Genomic DNA, 21,176 nt, shown 5'->3' on the forward strand with positions numbered 1-21,176 from the left:
AGTGTGGATGCTAAACAAAGGGATGATTCACATCCTGGGTGGGATGGAGCAGAACAGCAAAAGATTTCATCACACTACTCAGAATGGCACACAATTTAAAACCAACAAATTGTTTATTTCTGAAATTTTCCCATTTAATATTTTCAGACCATGTATGCCTAAAGGTATTTAAAACCCTGGAAGGTGAAATGGCGTAAAGGGGGAATTACTGTATATGAATTATATAGAAACAGTAGTGACTGCTTCAGGGTGGAAGGGAGGGCATTAATTGGAAAAGGGTATGCCATTAGTTTCCAGGGTGATGGAAACATTCTGTTGTCTTTATCTGGGTAATAATTAAATGAGCATTATACACTTGTCAAAACGGATCCAGCCGTGTACTTGATACTTGTGTGTCTTACTATATATAAAATATACCTTAATAAAGTACTGTTATCACTAACAAAAGAGAGATAATCCCTGGCAATTTTTTAAAACTGACTAGAGACATTAAATCAAGAAGTCCTATGAAACCCCAAAAAGACATAGTAAAGCTGCTGAAAAATAAAAACAATGGATCAATCACCCAGACAGAAAATCAATAAGAAAACAGAAAGCCCTGGCTAGTGTGGCTCAGTTAGTTGGGCATTCTCCTGTGCACCAAAAGGCTGCTGGTTCAATTCCAGTAGAGAGCATGCAGGAAGCAGCTGATTGGATGCTCTGCTCTCACATCAATGTTTCCCTTTCTCTCTACCGCTCCCTTCCTCTCTCACTAAAAATCAATAAAAACTTTAAAAAAAATAAATAAGGAAACAGAATTTGAATACTATAGATTAGTGATTTTCAACCAGTGTGCTGCAAAAATATTTAAAACATGTAATATCTGATCATTTAGTCAGGGGCACTGACCTCTTTTTCCTTAGATTGTTAAATAAAAAAGTGACACAGCCAATACAGCAATAGCCATCTAGTGTGAATGAATCAAAATTACACCTATTTTTGGTCACACTAGCAAAAAATATATTTTTTGGTGTGCTGCAGAATTTTAGTAATTAGTTTCTGTGTGCCATGAGATGAAAAAGGTTGAAAACTGTTGCTACAGATCAAATGGGCCTAACAGACATATATAAAACATTCTATCCAACGACAGTAGAGTACATATTCTTCACATGTACACATGGAACATTTTCTAAGATAGCCCATAACATTAAGCCACAAAACAAATCTTAGCAAATTCAAGAAGATTGAAATCATACCAAGTATCTTCTCTGACCACAACAGCATGAAACTAAAAATCAGTAATAAGAGAAAAACTGAAAAACTCACAAACATGTAGAAATTAAACAACACTCTCATAAACAACCAATGAATCAAAGAAGAAAAAAGGAAAAAGAAGTTTCTTGAAACAAACAAATATAAAAACGTACCAGAAATTACAAGGTTCAGCAAACGCAGTCCTAAGTGGGATGTTCATGGCAATATATGGTTACATTAACAAGCAAGAAAAATCCCAAATAAACATCTTAACTCTATGCTTAAGAAACTAGAAGAAGAATAAACTGAGCCCAAAATTGGCAGAAGAAAGGAAATAACAAAGATTAGAGCAGAAATTAATAAAATTGAGAACAAAAATAATAGAAAAATAATCAAACTTATGGTTTATTGAAAAGATAAACAAAATTGACAAACCCTTAGCTAGACTAACCAAGGAAAAAAGAGAAAAGACCCAAATCAACAAATTTATAAATAAAAAAGGGGACATTACAATTGATATCACAGAAATACAAAGGCTTATAAGAGATTACTATAAGCCTTGAAACAAACAAATATAAAACAACCATATGCCAACAAACTAGACAACCTAGAAGAACTGGAAAAATTCTTAGAAACATACAACTTACCAAGACTGAATCAGGAAGAAATAGAAATTCTAAATAGATTAATTACTAGTAATGAGATTAAGTCCAAAATTAAAAATCTCCCAATGAAGAAAAGCCCAGGAGCAGAATACTCCACTGGTGGATTTTACCAAACATTTTTTAAGAATCAACACCAATTTTCTCAAACTCTTCCAAAACACTGGAGGAGATAACACTCCCAAATTCATGGTTTAAGGCCAGCATTATCCTGATATTGAAACCAGAATAGGATACCACTAGAAAAGAAAACTACAGGTCAATAATTCAGGAGATGAATATAGATGCAAAAAAAAAAAAAAAGTCAATCAAACACTGGTAGACCAAATTCAGCAGCACATTAAATGGATCATTCACAATGACCAGTGGGATTTATTCCTAAGATGCAAGGAATAAATCAATCAATGTGATACATCACATTAATAGAATGAAAGAGCCCTAACCGGTTTGGCTCAGTGGATAGAGCGTCGGCCTGTGGACTGAAGGGTCCCGGGTTCGATTCCGGTCAAGGGCATGTACCTTGGTTGTGGGCACATCCCCAGTGCGAGGTGTGCAGGAGGCAGCTGATCTATGTTTCTCTCTCATCGATGTTTCTAACTCTCTATACCTCTCCCTTCCTCTCTGTAAAAAATCAATAAAATATATATATATTTTTAAAATAGAATGAAAGAAAGGAATCATATGATTATTTTAATAGACACAGGAAAAGCTTTTAACAAAATTCAACAGCCATTTAGGGTCAAAATGCTTAATAAACTAGGCATAGAAGAAACATATCTCAATATAATAAAGACTATATACGGCAAGGTCACAGCTAACCTCATACATAATAGTAAAAGGTTGAGAGCTTTTTCTCTGAGATCAGGAATAAGATAAAGATGCTCTTTCTCACCACTTGTACTCAGCATAATACTGAAATCCTAGCTAGAACAATCAAGCAAGATAAAGAAATAAAAGGTATCAGAATCAGAAAAAAAAAGAAGTAAAATTGCCTCTATTTGCAGATGACATGATTTTATATACAGAACATCCTATAAAGACACAACCAAAAAACTGTTAGATCTAATCAATGAATTCAATAAAGTTGTGGGATACAAAATTGACATATAAAAACCAGTAGCATTTCTATATACTAACAATTAATACTTTAAAAATGAAATAGAGAAATTAGCCCCATTTATCATAGCATCAAAAACAATAAAATATTTAGGAATAAATTTAATCAAAGAGATGAAATATATCTACTCTGAAAACTACAAGACACTTATGAAAGAAATCGAAGAACAAAAAAATAAATGAAAAAGATATCCCATGTTCATAGATTAGAAAAAATTAATACAGTTAAAGTGTCAATACTACTAAAAACCATCTATAGATTCAATACAATCCCTATCAAGAGTCCAATGGCAACTTTACAAAAGTAGAAAAAACACTCCTAAAAATTACATGGAACCACAAAAGACCCCAAATAGACAAAGAAATCCCAAGAAAGGACAAAGCAGAAGGCATCACACCCTTGATTTCAAATTATACTATCTATATATATAAAAGCCTAAGTGACTGGCCGACTGGCCAGTAGCTATGACACACAATGACCACCAGGGGGCAGATGCTCAACACACAGGCATGGAAACAACGCGAACGACCACATGCACTGCGGCAGCCAACCAGCCCAATCGGGGCCCTGATCGGCACCTCCCCACCCCAACCTCCCACGGCCCCTCCCTCTGGCTGGCTCCACCCCTGATCAGCTCCCCCCACCCCGATCAGGGTGTGGGGCCTGCCTGCCAACCTCTTGTGTCCCCTACCCCCCACTGGCCCAGCCCCGATCTGCCCCCATCACGGTGGGCCAGCTAGACCCCACCCATGCACGATTTCATGCACCAGGCCTCTAGTTTTCATCATAAAATTTTGTGAGGCTATATAATTTTTATTATTAAAATATTTAGGGTTGCAGTGCACTCTAAATACTGATGATACCCTTTACTTCACCCTTCACTGCAGTAGGCATTGCAGAAATTTCTAATGCTCCAGCTAAAGTTTCACTAAGGAACTAAATTGAGAGAAGTGACATCACACTGTTATACCAAAAAAATGTTGAGTGTTCAATGAAGATAATCTAGATTCAAATTCAAGCAGTGTTTTCTTATTATTGTGTGAATTTAGGGATGTTAGTTAAACTATGCCCCACTCTTTGTTGTAACATTGAAATAAGAGAACCTGCCTCTCAGGATTTTTGTGAAAATTAATTGAGAAAATGTCTGTAAAACTTAATCTGGTCTTGGTCCATAATTTTTGTTCAATTAAGAGAATGCTAAAATATTAAATGATATAATAAGCAGCTAGAACAATGTCTGACAAGCAGACAATGCTGGATAAATAGTAATATACAGACCAAAATGGTTAATTTTTTCCATTATCTCTTGTTTTCTGCATAGAATGCCATGATCCCCTAGAATGGGAGTTCCAAGAGAGCTGCTTTCCCAGGACCTTGGACAGTGCCTGGCAAGTAGGCAAATAATGACACTGTTGTAAAAATGGAAGTGTGTGGAGGTGTGATTACAAGGTTGGACTGAAGAATGAATGCCTGTACACAGAAACTCCTGTTCAGACAGGCAAGAGAAGAAGAAAGGGTCACTCTGATCTTAGTTGGCAGAGGCTGAGCTATTCTGGGGAAACAGGTTTGTCTGGCTCTTCCAAGAGGGTGTGGTCACCGGGGAAACAGAAGCATCTGTCAGTTTCCCCGGGGATTCTGGGACGCTCTGAACAGGCCAATCTTATCATGTGGTTTCTCCATTTAAAACCTGATGTGGTTTCCCTTGGCCATTAGGATGAAATCCAATCTCCTTCATAGGCCCTGCCAGGCTTTCCGCTTACCCCTGTCCCTTCACTGTCTGGCTGCATAGCGACTTTTTCCAGTAACTAAAATACTATCATGCTATCTTTGGCCTCCAAGTCTGAACCCATGCAGTTCCTTCTGCCTCAATCTCACTTTTTATATATTAATGATTCACTCCCCTAGTGATGTCTAGAGTGTGCATCTCGTTCAGGTATCAGCTTACATGTCACTCACTAAAGAACCTTTCTTGACAACTCAACCTTCCGCAAATTTGCCCACCATCAGGGTGAAGTCAGAGGTCCCTCCTGTGTGTTCCCACAGCTCTCTGTACAGTTGACCCGTGAACAACCCAGCTTTAAATTGTAGGCTATTAATTGTGGGTCCACTTACACATGGATTTTTTTCAATAAATACTGTAAATGTATTTTTTCTCTCTTATGATTTTCTTAACATTTTCTTTTCTCTAGTTTATTTTAAGAATATAGTATATAATACATATAAAATATGTGTTAAACGACTGTAATATGTAAGGTTTCCCATCAACAGTAGGCTACTAATAGTTAAGTTTTAGGGGAGTCAAAAGTTATGCATAGATTTTCAACTGTAAAGGGGGTGAGGAGGTTGGCACCCCTAACTCCTGTGTTGTTCAATGGCCAACTGTATTTGCTCTACCTTAGTACTTACCACACTAGAAGGTAGTTTCCTGGTCTTTTCCCCACAATGGAACGTACACACCAAGATATTAGTGATTTTAGTATGGTTTTTCATCATATTACCAATGCCTAGAATAATGCCCAGCTAATAGTAGATACCACGTAAGAATTTGATGAATAAATGAATGAGTTTTCATGTCTAGATTGTATTAGGTTCCATAAGATCTGGTTTTGTGTCAGAAAACACAGGGCCTTGCACATTAGAGTTACTCTTTAAATAAAGTTACTCTTTACCAAATAAATACATTTCATTTAATATTGGTTACCCATTCATACATCCTGTAAATGCTTATTTCATAGATCTACTGAGAAGAGTTGGTATCAAATATTTCAGTCATTTTACCTTTTATTTTATTAATGATTCCAACTACTTTTGCTTTTATATTCCAATTATCCAGTTAGCAATACTTCAATATTCTCTACTACAGATGATGTAAAAAACCAATAACATCAATTTTCATTCTTTTAAAAATTACTATCTACCTTCATTGATTTAATTAATACAGGCAGTCCTCAGGTTATGTCAGACTCGACTTACGTCATTTCGTGGTTACGTCGCCATCTCCCATTTACAGTAATTATAAAAAAAAAAAAGTTCTGTCATTTCGACATATGTACATATGTGCTTTATGTTTTTTATTATTTATTTAACACAAGTAAAGGTCAGGAATTGTTATCTTTCTTTTAAATTTTTTTTACTGTTTCACTTCATTACTGCTGTGTATGTCCTCCATGTGAGTGACATAGGTGCTTATGTAGGTGAGTTCCGACTTATGGCGAAAATCGCGTTATGTCGCGCCGTAGGAACGGATCTCCGACATAACCCGAGGACTGCCTGTATTAATGTTACCACTACAGTCAATACTATTTGTTCTAAGTTTAGAATAATCCCAGCAGGGACCATAAAAACAGGCATTAATAACTCTAACAATTAGTTTTCATCGGGAACATAAGGAACAGAATTAAATTAAACCCTCTGAACCACCTCCAATGGCCTTAGGAAAGACAAGAGATGCCAAGAAAATGGGTTCTAGAACATCAGTACACAAGAACCCAAATAAAAGCTAACTTTGCCAAAACATCCACCTCTGCCATTTTCAGAAAGCTATGTCTACAATTAAGTGGAGGGAGAAGGTAGCCAAGGGCATCTGAAATTCTATTAGCCATAGGTTGCTCTCTAATTTTATATTATACTAGAGGCCTGGTGCACTAAATTCGTGGATGGGAGGGTGGGGTCCCTTAGCCCAACCTGCACCCTCTCCCAATCTGGGACCCCTTGGGGGATATCCAACTGCCGGTTGGGATCGGGCCTAAACCAGCAGTCAGACATTCCTCTTGCAATCCAGGACCACTGGCTCCTAACCGCTGGCCTGCCTGCCTACCTCATCGCTCCTAACCACTTTGCCTGCCTGCCTCATCACCCCTAACTACCTCTGCCTGCCTGCCTCATCACCCCTAACCACTCACCTGCCTGCCTGCCTGCCTCATCACCCCTAACCACTCACCTGCCTGCCTGCCTCATCATCCCTAACCACTCTGCCTGCCTGCCTGATCACCCTTAACCGCTTCTGCCTCGGCCCCAGTTACGCGGCTTCGTCCGGTCATTTGGCTGTCCGGTCTATTTAGCATATTACGCTTTTATTATTAGAGCTAAACATAATCCACAACATAGGACCTGGGTTAGTTTGGGGTTTTTTTTAATAAATATATGTCTTTATATTTAAATTCGATGTTTACTTCTCAGTTATTAATGACAACAATATTCAGTAATTGTTGATTCTTCCTGTCCAACTAGGCTATCAAGGTCATTTAATTGGTACTTAGTGTATGAACTGGTAATGTTGAATGTGCTCCAAATTTTCTCATCAGAACAGAATTAGCCACCTGGAGTTTTGCTACATGGTGAGCAAATGTGCAGCATTATCGCTCACACCTTTGCAGTGATTAACATCAGTAGTAGTTAAGACCACAGAGTACGTGTGGCAAATGAGACTGAGACTTACACTATGGTGTCATGAAATTAATTTTCATTAATTTATTTTATACCACCTAGTTTCAGAGAGGATTTATGACAATGTCTAAAGGCACATAAATATAATCCAGCAAGATAAAAAATATATAAGTAGGTGAGGCAAATGTGGCATAGGAGAAATAAAGGCGGGGCATCACAGGGCTATTCTCTTACCTGTATACTGCAAGCCCCTGTATTCGCTTATTGCCCCAGGAGGTTTTAAATTGGGCCAGTAATGGAACAGCATTTGCACAGCTGGCGGTTTCACTTGTGAAGGGCCATAGGCGATCACGTACAAAAGATCCTGAAGGAAGCAGGAAGCATATTTTGACTTAGCATGATCAAATAAAAATAAAGGTAGCTCATTCAATAGTACCAAAGCAGTAGACATTTCAATAGAGGGGTTGAGGTGGTTAATCCCCTGGAATCTCATCAACCAGTTTAGATCATATTAAAACATTATTTTTGTTATGTACATACTGGTCCTGTAAATAAACCCCCCCAGGCAGAGTTCATATGTACATTATCTCTTAACAAATTCTCTACTCAGAATGATATTAAAGACAGATTTTAGAACAACATAAGCCAGTTTGCTAAACAGTGCATTTTTAAAATATAACATATTTTGCAACAATTCACATCTATTTGAAAGCAGACGGGTTCTTAAGCAACCTTTCAAATTAAATAAAATTGTCATATAATATAGTATTTGCTAAATTCCAAGAAGAAAAGATATTCAATTACTTTTTCTGTCAAGCTACTTGTTCAAGATCATTCCTTCTCTAAATGATAATTAACCAGTAAGGAAAGAATTATAGGGTTTAGCACACCAATATAATAAAACATCAATAAATTTTACCTACAAATACTTTTAACATGCAAACAATTTTTACTACATTATATAAATTAAGTTTGTGGCTATGAGTTAAATATGGTCCAAAACTTACTTTCCAGACTTCATGTTTATATTTCATGAGGCATTCCAATAACTGACAATGATACACTGTAAAGAAGAAAATGTAATTTGAACATTAAATATAAGTACCAGATAAAACATCCTTTGAGATTTAATAAACTATACTAGTGAGACTTTTCACTCTACTCATTAAATTAGAGACTACTTATTTCCATATATTCATACTTTTCAAAACATCATATAAGCCCTTGACTTTATCAAGCTTTATTCCAAGATCCTTGAAAGTATATTTCATTCTTCTTATCAATAAAGGAAATATTAAGAAAAATCCCTAGTAATCATACCTTTATAACACAAATTTATATCAATGTAATAAAGAACTACATAGGGGAAAAAATAGCAGAATATGATCATAACAAAAGGCCATATTTTTTTTTAAATATATTTTATTGATTTTTTACAGAGAGGAAGGGAGAGGGATAGAGAGTTAGAAACATCGATGAGAGAAGAAACATCGATCGGCTGCCTCCTGCACACTCCCTACTGGGGATGTGCCCACAACCAAGGTACATGCCCTTGACTGGAATCTAACCTGGGACCCTTGAGTCTGTAGGTCGACGCTCTATCCACTGAGCCAAACCCGTCAGGGCCAAAAGGCCATATTGATTGAGCATTCATTATGCCAGGTATTGTGCTAAGAGCTTTACTTGTATTATCTCATAACCACCATGTTGCAGTTAATAAACTGAGACTTAGTTTCCTACCTTGCCCAAGTTAGGACAGCAAGTCACAGAATGATGGATTAGAATGGGAATCTTATCATTTGATTTCCAATTCCATCTCCTGATGAATGCTTAAAAGCTACACAGCAGCAAGCTTCTTTGATTTGCCTATGCTTACTTAGGGAAGAAAGATTCTGTTGCCCTAGTTAGATAGCTGTTTTATACCTTCCCTAATCCATCTTCCAATCTTATTATTTCCCCTCCCAGAAGACCCTACTTACTATATCAATTAAAATTGTATCCATATTTTAAGACCCATACTTTGTTCAAGTGGCATGAAACCTTTCCTAGTCCTTTTAATCTAAAAAGTTCTTGATTTCTGATGCATTAATACTATCTACAGTATTTATTTTGTATGTTTCACATACTACTTTATATTACAAATTAATAATTTATGTGAATATGCCTAATCTTCCCAACTAGATATAATCTCCATGAAGTAAGAACCATCCTATATAATAAAAGCCTAATATGTTAAGTGTCCGGTCATCCAGTTGGCCATTCAACCAATCAAAGCATAATATGCTAATGATATGCTAAGGCTGCTCAACTGCTTGCTCTGACATGCACTGACCACCAGGGGGCAGTCGACTGGTCGACCAGTCGCTATGACGTGCACTGACCAGTGGGGGCAGATGCTCCGACCAGTAGGTTAGCTTGCTGCTGGGGTCCAAACAATCGGGACTGAGCAAGACGGGCTGGACATGCCCTGGAGCCCTCCTGTGGTCCCTCCCTGGCTTGCCAACCTCCCACATCCCTCCCTGGCCCCAATCATGCACCGGTGGGGGTCCCTCAGCCTGGCCTGTGCCCTCTCGCAATCTGGGACCCCCAGGGGATGTCAGAGAGCCGGTTTCAGCCCGATGGCGGAATGACTGATTGCTATGACACACACTGAACACCAGGGGGCAGACACTCAATGCAGGAGCTGCCCCCTGGTGGTCAGTGCGCTCCCACAGGGGGAGTGCTGCTCAGCCAGATGCAGCGTTAAGGATGTCAGTCAAAAATCCCCTGAGGGCTCCCGTACTGCGAGAGGGCGCAGGCTGGCTGAGGGACCCCTCTCCAGTGCATGAAATTAGTGCACTGGGCCTCTAGTATCTTACATTTCTGATGGTTTTCCCAATGCCTAAATGCACAAAACTGTGTACAGAGGATTTACTCAACAGCACTTGTTAGTTGAACAAAGACTACAAGGACCAAGCTGCCTCTTGCTGTCTCCCCCAAGGAAAATTAAAACAATAGAATGATGACCTACCACTTGGTCCCAGAGTGCCTCCTGGTGGATATCACTTCACTTCTTAACAGTTTCCCACATTGCAAGACTGGGTTGGGGTTCCAAATGTAATTCTTACTATAGAATTAACTTTTGGCTATAAACATTCCCCCATGAATAGATGACAATATAGAATTAGAAATAACAGAAGTAGTTCTATATGATCAAGGCGGTTTCCCTGTGAAACATTCAACTCCAAGAAGATGACAGATTGTAACAATCCCATTGCTATTTACGGAGCATTTACAATGTGACCATTACTATGCTAAGTAAGCACTTTACGTATGCTTTAATTCATTAAATCCTCGCAATGGCATTTTAAGGCACTGCAGGAGGAATTATTCCCATTTTATAGAAATTTTATGAGGAAACTTAGTCTTAAGGTAGTTAAAAACGGTGCTCAAGGTTAAGCTAACTGGCAATTTGCAGGTGAGCTCAGATGTGAACCCACATACATCTAACCTCAAAGCACATGATTTTACACACATTGCTTTACTGCCTTCCAACTTAGAAATTAGGACCAGAGCCTCATGATGAGACTTCAATTAATTAGATTTCAAATGAAGGATTTTTTCCAGAACACAATATATAATATAAATGACATTTTGAGGGTACTTTAAGCCAAATAGGGTGAGACATGAGATATAACTCCCAAAATAAATATATTTTAATTAAACTCATATAATCATAAGGGATTTCATATTTAAAGGATGATGCTCCACACAAAAAACATTAGAGCTTTTTAATAAAAAAATATGTTTTCCTCATCATCCAGAGTCAAAAACTCCATTATTATTTACTACTAGAGGCCCAGTGCACGAATTAGTGCATGGGTGGGGCCCCTTGGCCTGGCCGGTGATCGGCCAATTGGGGCCACGGGAGGTTGGCTATGGGAGCGCACTGACCACCAGGGAGCAGCTCCTGCATTGAGCATCTGCCCCTTGGTGGTCAGTGCACATCATAGCGACCAGTCAACTGGTCGTTTGGTCACTTAAGCTTTTATATATAGAGAGTAGAGGCCCGGTGCATGAAATTCGTGCATGGGGGGGGGGTGATGGTCCCTCAGCCCGGCCTGCACCCTCTCGAAATCCGGGACCCCTCAAGGAATGTCCGACTGCCAGTCTAGGCCCGATTCACAGTGGATCGGGCCTAAACCAGCAGTCAGACATCCCTCTCGCAATCCGAGACCGATGGCCCCTAACTGCTCACCTGCCTGCCTGATTACCCCTAACCACTCGCCTGCCTGCCTGATCGCCCCTAGCCACTTTGCCTGCCTGCCTGCCTGATCGCCCCTAAGCACTTTGCCTGCCTGCCTGCCTGATCCCCCTAACCACCTCTGCCTGCCAGACCACCCCTAACCACCTCTGCCTACCTTCCTGATCGCCCCTAACTGCTAGCCTGACTGCCTGATCACCCCTAACTGCTCACTCGAGGGCCATGGTCATTCTGGTCTCTAGTCATTCTGGTCATTCCGCCATTTCAGAATGGGATTTTATTATATAGTTAATTTACTATGTAATTAAGTAGAAGGTTGAAAACTGTGCCATCAAATTGGTTCACTTTCCAAATAAACATCAAGTAAAAATAAAAATTGTCATATCTTAGCATGTGTCTCCAACACAGCCCCTTTTTAGGTCGGTTTCCCAAAGTTCATCTGCAATTATACAGATGTACAGAAATCAAACAGAGTAAATCATATGAGACCTGTCCAACATCACTAGTAATCAAATAAATACAAATTGCAACAAGATATTATTTCCACCTGTCCAACTCTATACAAATCTTATAATACTCAATGACAGGTTACATATACTTTCATATTTAATTAGTGAGACTACTGAAATTTTTTCAAGTCCTTTAGCCAATTAATCCTTCTTTTATAAATGTATTCTAAGGAAATAATCAGAAATGTACTAAAAGATGTATGTTCTAGGATACTTGTGTGGCATTAAAGTAGTGAATTCACAAATGATTTTCTTTAATTATTAGAATTGCAGGTGATTTTTATATTTCTAAGTCAACTATTAATGTATATTTATATTTACTCAATTTATAGACAATGTTCTAAAATTGTGTCCTCAACATTCTTGCAAGATTGCAACTAATAGCAACAATATACTTTATTGAAAGGGAAAGGGAAATTTATTTCAATTCATAAGTCTGTTTTCTAACACATCTTCACTTGTCTATCCACCAAGCAATGTTCTTTTCATGAATTTCTAGCCTGTGTGTTTGATCTCTTGTTTAATTATTGGTTTTGGAACTAGTCAAATCACCCAAATTTCCACTTACCTGGGTTGGATGTGTACTGCATTGCAATCATTAGCATGGATGACGCAGAGAGATTGACATGGGCAGGAACTCCTTCTCTCCTTGAGGAACCCACTGAAATTAAAATATTTTTTATTAGATACAATACACACACACACACACACACACACACACACACATATATATAATATATATATATATATATTATATATATATATATATATATACTTGCTACTTTTGCATAGAGCATGAAAGCTGAGAAGAAACTTTTTCTTTAAAAGTCCCAACTATATTAATGGACATTTTGCACAAATAACACTACAAATTTTGTCCTGGCACAGTAGCCAGCAATTAGTGAGAATCCACAAGGAGCAGGAACTGTGCCAGAAAGTGATGTAATGGCTTATCAGAGCTGTACTAAGATGTGATCTCTGCTCCCAAGATGTTTGTATCTGGGTGGAAAAGCAAGAAAAAACAGAATCCTCCATATTCCCAGGTATAAAGGCATGTTGAAAGCTATCCCAATAAGAAAGTAAAGGTAAAAGGTTTCTGAACCCAACTTGAATTCATTAACTTTTAGAGATGCAGATAAAATAATAGTCTACTTATAGTGAGTACCTTATTAATTTAGTTACACAAAATTTAAATCATGTATTTTCAAAAAATAGTACATTAATTAAAAAATTTTTTCAACTCTCATGTCATTAAAAAATTTTATTCAAACCTTCGCATGTAACTTAACCATTAGCATCTTCATCACCATAAGAGCCACTTTTTTAGTTTTCCAAAGCTTACCATCTTCAGATCCATCTGAGTTGTTTTAAATAAAGCACTTTTTGATTCTGTGAATAACACTGCTGCTGAACATTTCATCCTGTGCCACAAGCATGAAATCACAAAGCAAGTTGGTTTCTTCAAAATTCATCTTATAGCTGCATAATCATGTTCTCCAGGTAATAATACATCTTTAAGTGGCTTGTTTACAATGACATCCAACTATATTAAATTTCTTTCTGTGTCTTTTTTTTAATAGAATGTATCAGGAACCCCAATAAGCATTCAAAACTAGCAATGATTGAAGTCATTCAGGGTAATATATTGTCTCCAACAAGTACTTTATTATTCTAAACACAATAATTGAGGGAGGATCCACAATAGTAGAAACTTTATAAGGATTCAAATATAAAATGAATTTCTTTTCTCAGGGATCATTGTAGAAGCAGGAGAAAACTCTCCTTATATTTGAGCTTGTGTGGAAAATTGTCAAGAAAGCATGATTAGCCTGGCCAGCATGGCTCAGAGGTTAAGTGTCGGACTTAAGAACCAGGAGGTCACAGTTCAGTTCCTGTCAGGGCGCATGCCTGGATTATGGGCTCAATTCCCAGTGTGAGGTGTGCAGGAGGCAGCCCACCAATGATTCTTTTTCATCATTGATGTTCCTATCTCTCTCCCTCTCCCTTCTTCTCTGAAATCAAAAAAAAATATTTAAAATTTTTAAAAATAAAAGCTTAATTAGAACAGTGGACAGTGAGTATAACACCTTCAGAAAGTCAATTCTCAATTTCCTATGCATCATGGACAAGTCCATGAACAAGAACAACAAAAAAAGCAGATAAAACAGACTGTCAAATTACAGCGGGAAGGCTGGGGAGTGTTAGGGAGGGAGGGAAAGAGGTCAACCAAAGGACTTGTATGCATGCATATAAGCACAACCAATGGACACAAGACACTGGGGGCGGGGGTGGGGGGGAGATGAGGATATGCGACAGGGGGTAGGGAGGCTGGGGGAAGGTCAATGGGGGGGGGGAGGAGATATATGTCCTACTATATGTAATACTTTAAACAATAAAATAAAATTTAAAAAAAAAGAAGAGTTCAGTAAAACTAAAAAAAAAGCAGATAACTTTAAAATCTGCTTTATTTTATTTTACTTTATTCTATATCAAGTGTAATATGTGGAAATAATATCTCACCTACAGCCAAAAACAATAAGACAACTTACTATAAAAGCACATACATAGAAGTAACATTCAAACACTAATAAAAGATTTGTCATAAAGTAAAGAAGACAAAGAAATTTACTATGAATCTTTTTTTTCTTTTACATAAACGATTTTGAGCACCACAATAGATGGTGCTCAAATGAACAAACAAATAAAACAGGTCTATAATTAAGTTCCATTTACTTGAGATTGCTTTTTATTCATCACTTGCAGCTGGGCTGCAGCTAACCCACCACCTAGGTGATATTCAGGTAGATAAATTAGTTTGGCTATACAATACCAATAAGTTTAATAATTACACAAAGATGTGGAGATCAATTCATTGCTATTAGATGATAAAGTTGACTAATCAAATATGATTGATCAAAGAAGAAGGACTTTGAGCCAAATCCTAAAGAACAAGATGCAGTTGTTCTCAGACTTGAGCCAGAGAGTTTGTTCAAATTCAGCATTTGGGGGCCCATATCCAGAGGGCCTACCTCAGTTTGGAAACAGGAAAGTGCCTTATATATAAACACAACAAATTATTCTAATGCAAATGAACCTTGGACCTCCATTTGACAAGTACTGCTAGAGAGATGAGAAATAAAACAGAAAACACTTAGTAAGGGGTCCAGGTGTGGGAGGAATAATTGCTTGCCCCTTGTGCCCTTTGATTAAGGAAGAAAAAGAAAATCTCAACAAAAAATAATTCCATTCCTTTCGGGACAAAGGTTTTCACCTTTGTTTAAATTCATCTCAAACTTTTTAATAATATGCTGAGAATCACTATGCCTGGAGGCCTTTAAAAATGGGAGAGATGCCCAGGTGCCTCAGATGATTTAGGTGAAGTGTATTTATGGAACAGCCCAAATGAATCAGTGACCTTTGGATATCCCTCCTAGCCCTACAAAACCATGCTCTCCCTCAGGTATGGTCAACCACAAAGCCAAAAATGTTCCCTTGGCTCAAGCACTAGGAAACTGGCTCCAATGCTTATATAAACAGATGGTGCCTTGCAATTTCTTAGCCTTCTAACAGATTGAATAAAATCATCGCAATTCTAATTTAATAAACACACACAGGCACACATCATTTATTGAATCTTGTTAAAAAGCATGATGTAAACAGATGTGTTGCTTGTCCCCATGGGGGTGCAAAAGGCCACAGCCACAAACAATGGAAGGAAGAAGAAAATTAATCAAAATAAAAATATTTTTATACATAATATTGTGCTCAGGAAATATAATCAAGTTTTTAGACCTATTTCCAGATCCTCTCAGCACCATCAGAATAACCAGCACCACCACGCCCCCCCTTTATGAACAATAACAATTCCCTAATCTGTTCCTGCATTTCATAATTCCTAATATATTATCATGTACAGCTCTTATATGATTCTCGCAAAAAAAAAAAGTATATGGAAAAACCATTTTATAAGAGAGAAATCAAATCATTTGCATGAGAACACCAAATTAATTATTAGGACTATAGTCCAAATCACCTGACTTCATAGCCAATGCTCTAGTCACTTATTCAGTCAAGAAGTATTTTAAGCCCTGGCCAGGTGGCTCAGTTTGTTGGAGCATCATCCCGTGCACCAAAAGGATACGGGTTCAATTCCTGGTCAGGGCACATGTCTAGGTTGTGGGTTCCAGCCAATCAATGTTCTCTCTCTCTCTCCATATTCTTGGGTGAGGATTTTTTTTTTTAAGTATTTTTTCAGTGCCTCCTATGTGCCAGGCATTATTTAAGGCCCTGGAGACACAGCTATATACAAAGCAGGCAAGTCTTTGTCCTTTTGGAGCTTAAATGCCAAAGCTGTGCTATCCAATATGATAGCCATAGCCGTATGTGGCTGTTTGCCCAGGGAGGGAGGGCAGAAGGAGGTGGGAGAGGCCATAGGGGAAATAAATGGTGATGGATGGAGACTTGACTTGGGGTGGGGAACACACAATGCAGTGTACAGATGATGTGTTGTAGAATTGTGCACCTGAAACCTGTTAGAACAATTACTGTTATGATACAACAAACTGTAGGGGGAGGTGGGAATTCCATTTCTATGAAAAAAGCTCCTATAAATTTATTGAATTTCGCCCTGGCCGGTTTGGCTCGCGGGAGGCAGCCAGTCAATGATTCTCTCTCATCATTGATGTTTCTATCTCTCTCTCCCTCTTCCTTTTTCTCTGAAATCAATAAAAATATATTTAAATAAATAAATAAATAAATAAATAAATAAATAAATAAATAAATTTATTGAATTTCAAGTCCCACCTGTGGTTGCCTTGGCAGGGCCAAACCTAATGATTCTGAGAGCCTTATAAGGATGTTCCCCACCCCTGCTATATGCTTAGGTAACTTACACTATACAAAGGCTATTCCTATATATTATTTCAAACATGGGATGTAGACAGAGAAGTTTATGATTATTCACAATTTTACAAATAAGGAAATTAAAAATTCGATGAGGTTAAGAGATCTGTAGTCAAAAGAAAACAATTCAGCATTTCTGGATTCTTATTTCCAAAACATTTCCCCCAATTCAACAATAAACTCTTAAAATATGGTAGGCCTACCTTACTAAAAACAATCACTAGCCAATAAAGAAGAGTTTATATATAAAAAAAAAATACTTAAAAACCATCAATATCCTATTTTGGGTTTTTACTGTCTTTTTAAAATATGTTTATTAGATTTGGGGAGATCACAGGAGCATAACACACATCTTCTGGAGTATTAGTAGAATAAAAAATAATTCAGGGCCAATGGTCAGGAACCAGGTATTCAATTAAGTCAGATAATTGCTTTGAAGTCAATGCAAAGATCTGAATGAACCTTTATTTTTCCTGAGGGTAAGTGACTTTGGGGGTAAATTCATTTTTAATATATATTTTATTGATTTCAGAGAGGAAGGGAGAGGTAGAAAGAGCTAAAAACATCAATTATGAGAGAGAATCACTGATTGGCTGCTTCCTGCATGCCCCCTACTGGGGATCGAGCCTGCAGCCTGGGCATGTGCCCTTGACTGGAATCGAACCCAGGACCCTTTAGTCCCCAGGCCGATGCTCTATCCACTGAGCCAAGCCAGCTAGAGCTTTGGGGGTAAATTTAACTTAGGAAAGAAACTAGACGAGACTGCATAGTCCTGGCTACCAAGATACACCAGAAGCATTTTTCACTGACATAACTGTTCAGCTTTATTATTATCTTTGAAATAACATAGCCTACATCAATTAATGTTCATTAGGGATCAGCTTTTTCTCTTCTCTGCCAAAGTATCATCTTCCCACCAACCATATTTCAATTCAGTCCACAAATCACAGATTCTTTATTGGAAAAAGAGAGGTTTCCATGGTGAAATGCAAATGATTTTTTCAGTTCTCGGTAACTCCTTAATATATCTACCTAATAAAAGAGTAACATGGTAATGGACCGTACCTTCATGACGCCCACCAGCCAATCAGGAGTGAGTATGCAAATTAACCCAACAAAGATGGAATTAATTTGCATACACAGGTACTCAGCACAGGGCGGGAGGCTTGTGTCGTCGCCATGGCAATGACGCAGGTGTTCGAACCACCCCAGCCGCTCCAGGCCTCTGGGCAGCGTGGGAAGGCAAAAAGGCGGCTCTGGCCAGAGCAAAGGGTGGTGCCGGCAGCCAGGAGAATGAAGGCCCATTCTTGCACAAATTTTCATTTGTGCATCGGGCCACTAGTACATATATATATATATATATACACACACATATATATATATATATATATATACACACACATATATATATATATATATATGTGTATATATATATACGTGTGTGTGTGTGTGTGTGTGTGTGTGTGTTATAAACAAAGCCTATTGCACAAATTTGGAATAAAAAGAAGTATATCTTATTTATGGAAGGCATTAAAAAGAAAAGGTTATGTCAAAGGAAATTTTTATAATAAACTGCAGTTTGCTCTGTGGCACCTCAAAATGACTTATTTAAAATAGAAGCACAGTACTTGGTTTATTGACAAAAATGACATGAAGGATACAACTGATATCCATAGATGGCCCTGAAACTGAAAGAACTGTGATACCTCATAAGACCCATGTTGGAGCTCAAAATGTCATCTTCTATGCCCTTAATGATATAATCATTTAATACCTGAAAAACTGTCCTGTTTTACATTTGACCATGAGAATACCATACCAAAGAGATAAAAGTGTCTTTGCTTTATATTCTAAAATATTTTTTCCTCTGGCTCTCTTTTTGTTCATCAGTTTATGTTGTTCATTATATCCCACATATGAGTGAGATCATATGATATTTATCTTTCTCCAACTGGCTAATTTCGCTTAGCATAATGCTCTCCAGGTCCATCCATGCTGTTGCAAATGGTAAGAGTTCCTTCTCTTTTACATCAGCATAGTATTCCATTGTGTAGATGTACCACAGTTTTCCAATCCACTCATCTGCTGATGGGCACTTAGGCTGTTTCCAAGTCTTAGCTATGGTGAATTGTACTGCTATGAACATAGGGGTGCATATGTCCTTTCTGACTGGTGTTTCTGGTTCCTTGGGATATTTTCCTAGAAGTGGGATCACTGGGTCAAACGGGAGCTCCATTTTTAATTTTTTGAGGAAAAAGTGTCTTTGTTTTAAAGACTTTATTATAAAGTATTCAGAAAATGCAATATCCTTCATCCTAACACCTCAGTCCTGAAATAATATTCTGGAAGAAGTTAAACACTACTCTCTTGTTTCAGTTAGAATTTCTAGACACTGGAACAATTTCCAAAGAATAGAAACAACACAGATGCAAGCAAAAGACACACATTCTCACATCAGTTCATTTTAACATGATTCATCTAGAACCTGACCCCTCTATCTATGGATCTGTCTTTGTACCTCCCTTGTGAAGGAACAAAAGAAACACCTGAATCATTTAATAAAATTTGGCTTTAAGGTTAGTACTACAATTTATTTTTCAAAGATTTAAAGATGAAAAAGATTGGCTATCACTGAACCACAGGAATGGTGAAGAGAAATGAAAATCGGAACGAAGAGTCTAAAACTAGAGCAACAAAATAAATGAACCAGATCAGCAATTGGGTTAGCATCTGACATAAAATAAGATTGATGTTATTTCACGTCGATTATTAATGCCAGAAAAAACCTTAGAGATGGAACATTTTTTTCCAAACCCCTCCTCTACAGTTGATAAAAATGAAGTCTCAGACACATAAACAACTCGTTCATATTGGTAAATGAACAGCAAGTTACTCCACAAGCACTAAAATTCACACATATGTTATAAACTAAATTTACTATTTTGTCCTCCTCAGTTGAACAGTTCACACACTTAAATATGTTAGAATTTCAGTGTGACTACACAGCATGTTTTGGGGTCTGTGTTTCTAATTAAGTAGAAATTAATAAAGGGTGAAGAACATATTGTCATCTGTCCCAATGCCTGAACAGTCTTAAGTATAACTTCAGAGGCCTGATATATGCCATGCCTCTCCCAAAATTAACTTATTCCTAAAAAGTAGGAATACAGTGATTTGGATTAATTATTACATAGATGCAGCCTCACCTGCTATTTTTTCTAAATGGCCATCCCTTTCTAAGGCTGTAGCCATAAACAAGTACTTGTCAGTAAAGTTAAACAGAACAAAAAAAGAAAACGGTTAAATATTCTATTACTTGAATGGTATAATCAGTCTGCTAATTTTTTTTAATCACTACATAATTTAGGCAGAAAGCAGACTCTTTGCTTAAAAGACACGAAAATTCTAATTCCATAGCTAAAATTAAACTTGATTATAAAATACATAAATGTGGTTCAAAGGTACATATATTTACAGAGCAGCAACTTTAATGAGATCATAAGTACATAACATTAAAATGGTGAACAATGATCACTAGGAATTGAATGTGACCAATAAAGGTATTTTTATAGAACAAGAGTTGAGGGAAGGAGAGAAGTAAACTAACACTTATTGAACACTAGGCATTGTGTTAGCATCTTATCAATCTTCTAGCGTAATCATCATCTCAATTATCACAACAACCACATGAAGCAGCCATTATTATTATTCTCATTTTACAGGTAAGAAACAGAAAGGTTAGTTAACTTGCCTAAAGTCACACAGCTAGTTGGTAGCAGAGCTATGATTTGAATTGAGATCTATTTAAGTCCCCAAGCCATAACATAATCATTTCAGATTGTTCACTGAAACATAGATAATTCATAATCCATTTCTACAAAAACTATTTTAGGAGGATTTTTATCATAAAAGCTACAACACAACTTTTTTTCTCTTTGCTCTCATGTCTGGAAAGCCTGAAGAATTCAGTCTAAAACAGCAAAATAGAATTCAAATCAGTTCCATGTTTCTGACAATACTTGCACATGAGTCTCAAGCCTTAACTGTTTTCAAGGAGTTTTCATGTATTTTGACTTACTTTATCACCACAACATCCCTGTGAGAGAAAGCTGATGCTATCATCA

At 37.4% G+C, this 21,176-nt stretch overlaps 1 protein-coding gene across 3 annotated transcripts in view; it reads right to left on the reverse strand.

Moving 5' to 3' along the window:
• The window catches only part of UNC79 (unc-79 homolog, NALCN channel complex subunit), a 165,775-nt gene that overhangs the window by 143,487 nt on the left and 1,112 nt on the right, over positions 1-21,176 (reverse strand). For all 3 annotated transcript variants that reach the window (XM_028136886.2, XM_028136889.2, XM_054715450.1), the window contains exons 2-4: positions 12,719-12,811; positions 8,406-8,461; positions 7,633-7,762 (exon numbers count right to left, since the gene is read on the reverse strand). In XM_028136886.2, the coding sequence (XP_027992687.2) occupies positions 7,633-7,762; positions 8,406-8,461; positions 12,719-12,811 (279 nt within the window). The remainder of the gene's footprint in view (positions 1-7,632; positions 7,763-8,405; positions 8,462-12,718; positions 12,812-21,176) is intronic.

Source organism: Eptesicus fuscus, chromosome 5, assembly GCF_027574615.1.
Source record: "Eptesicus fuscus isolate TK198812 chromosome 5, DD_ASM_mEF_20220401, whole genome shotgun sequence".
In the NCBI taxonomy this organism is placed as follows: Eukaryota; Metazoa; Chordata; class Mammalia; order Chiroptera; family Vespertilionidae; genus Eptesicus; species Eptesicus fuscus.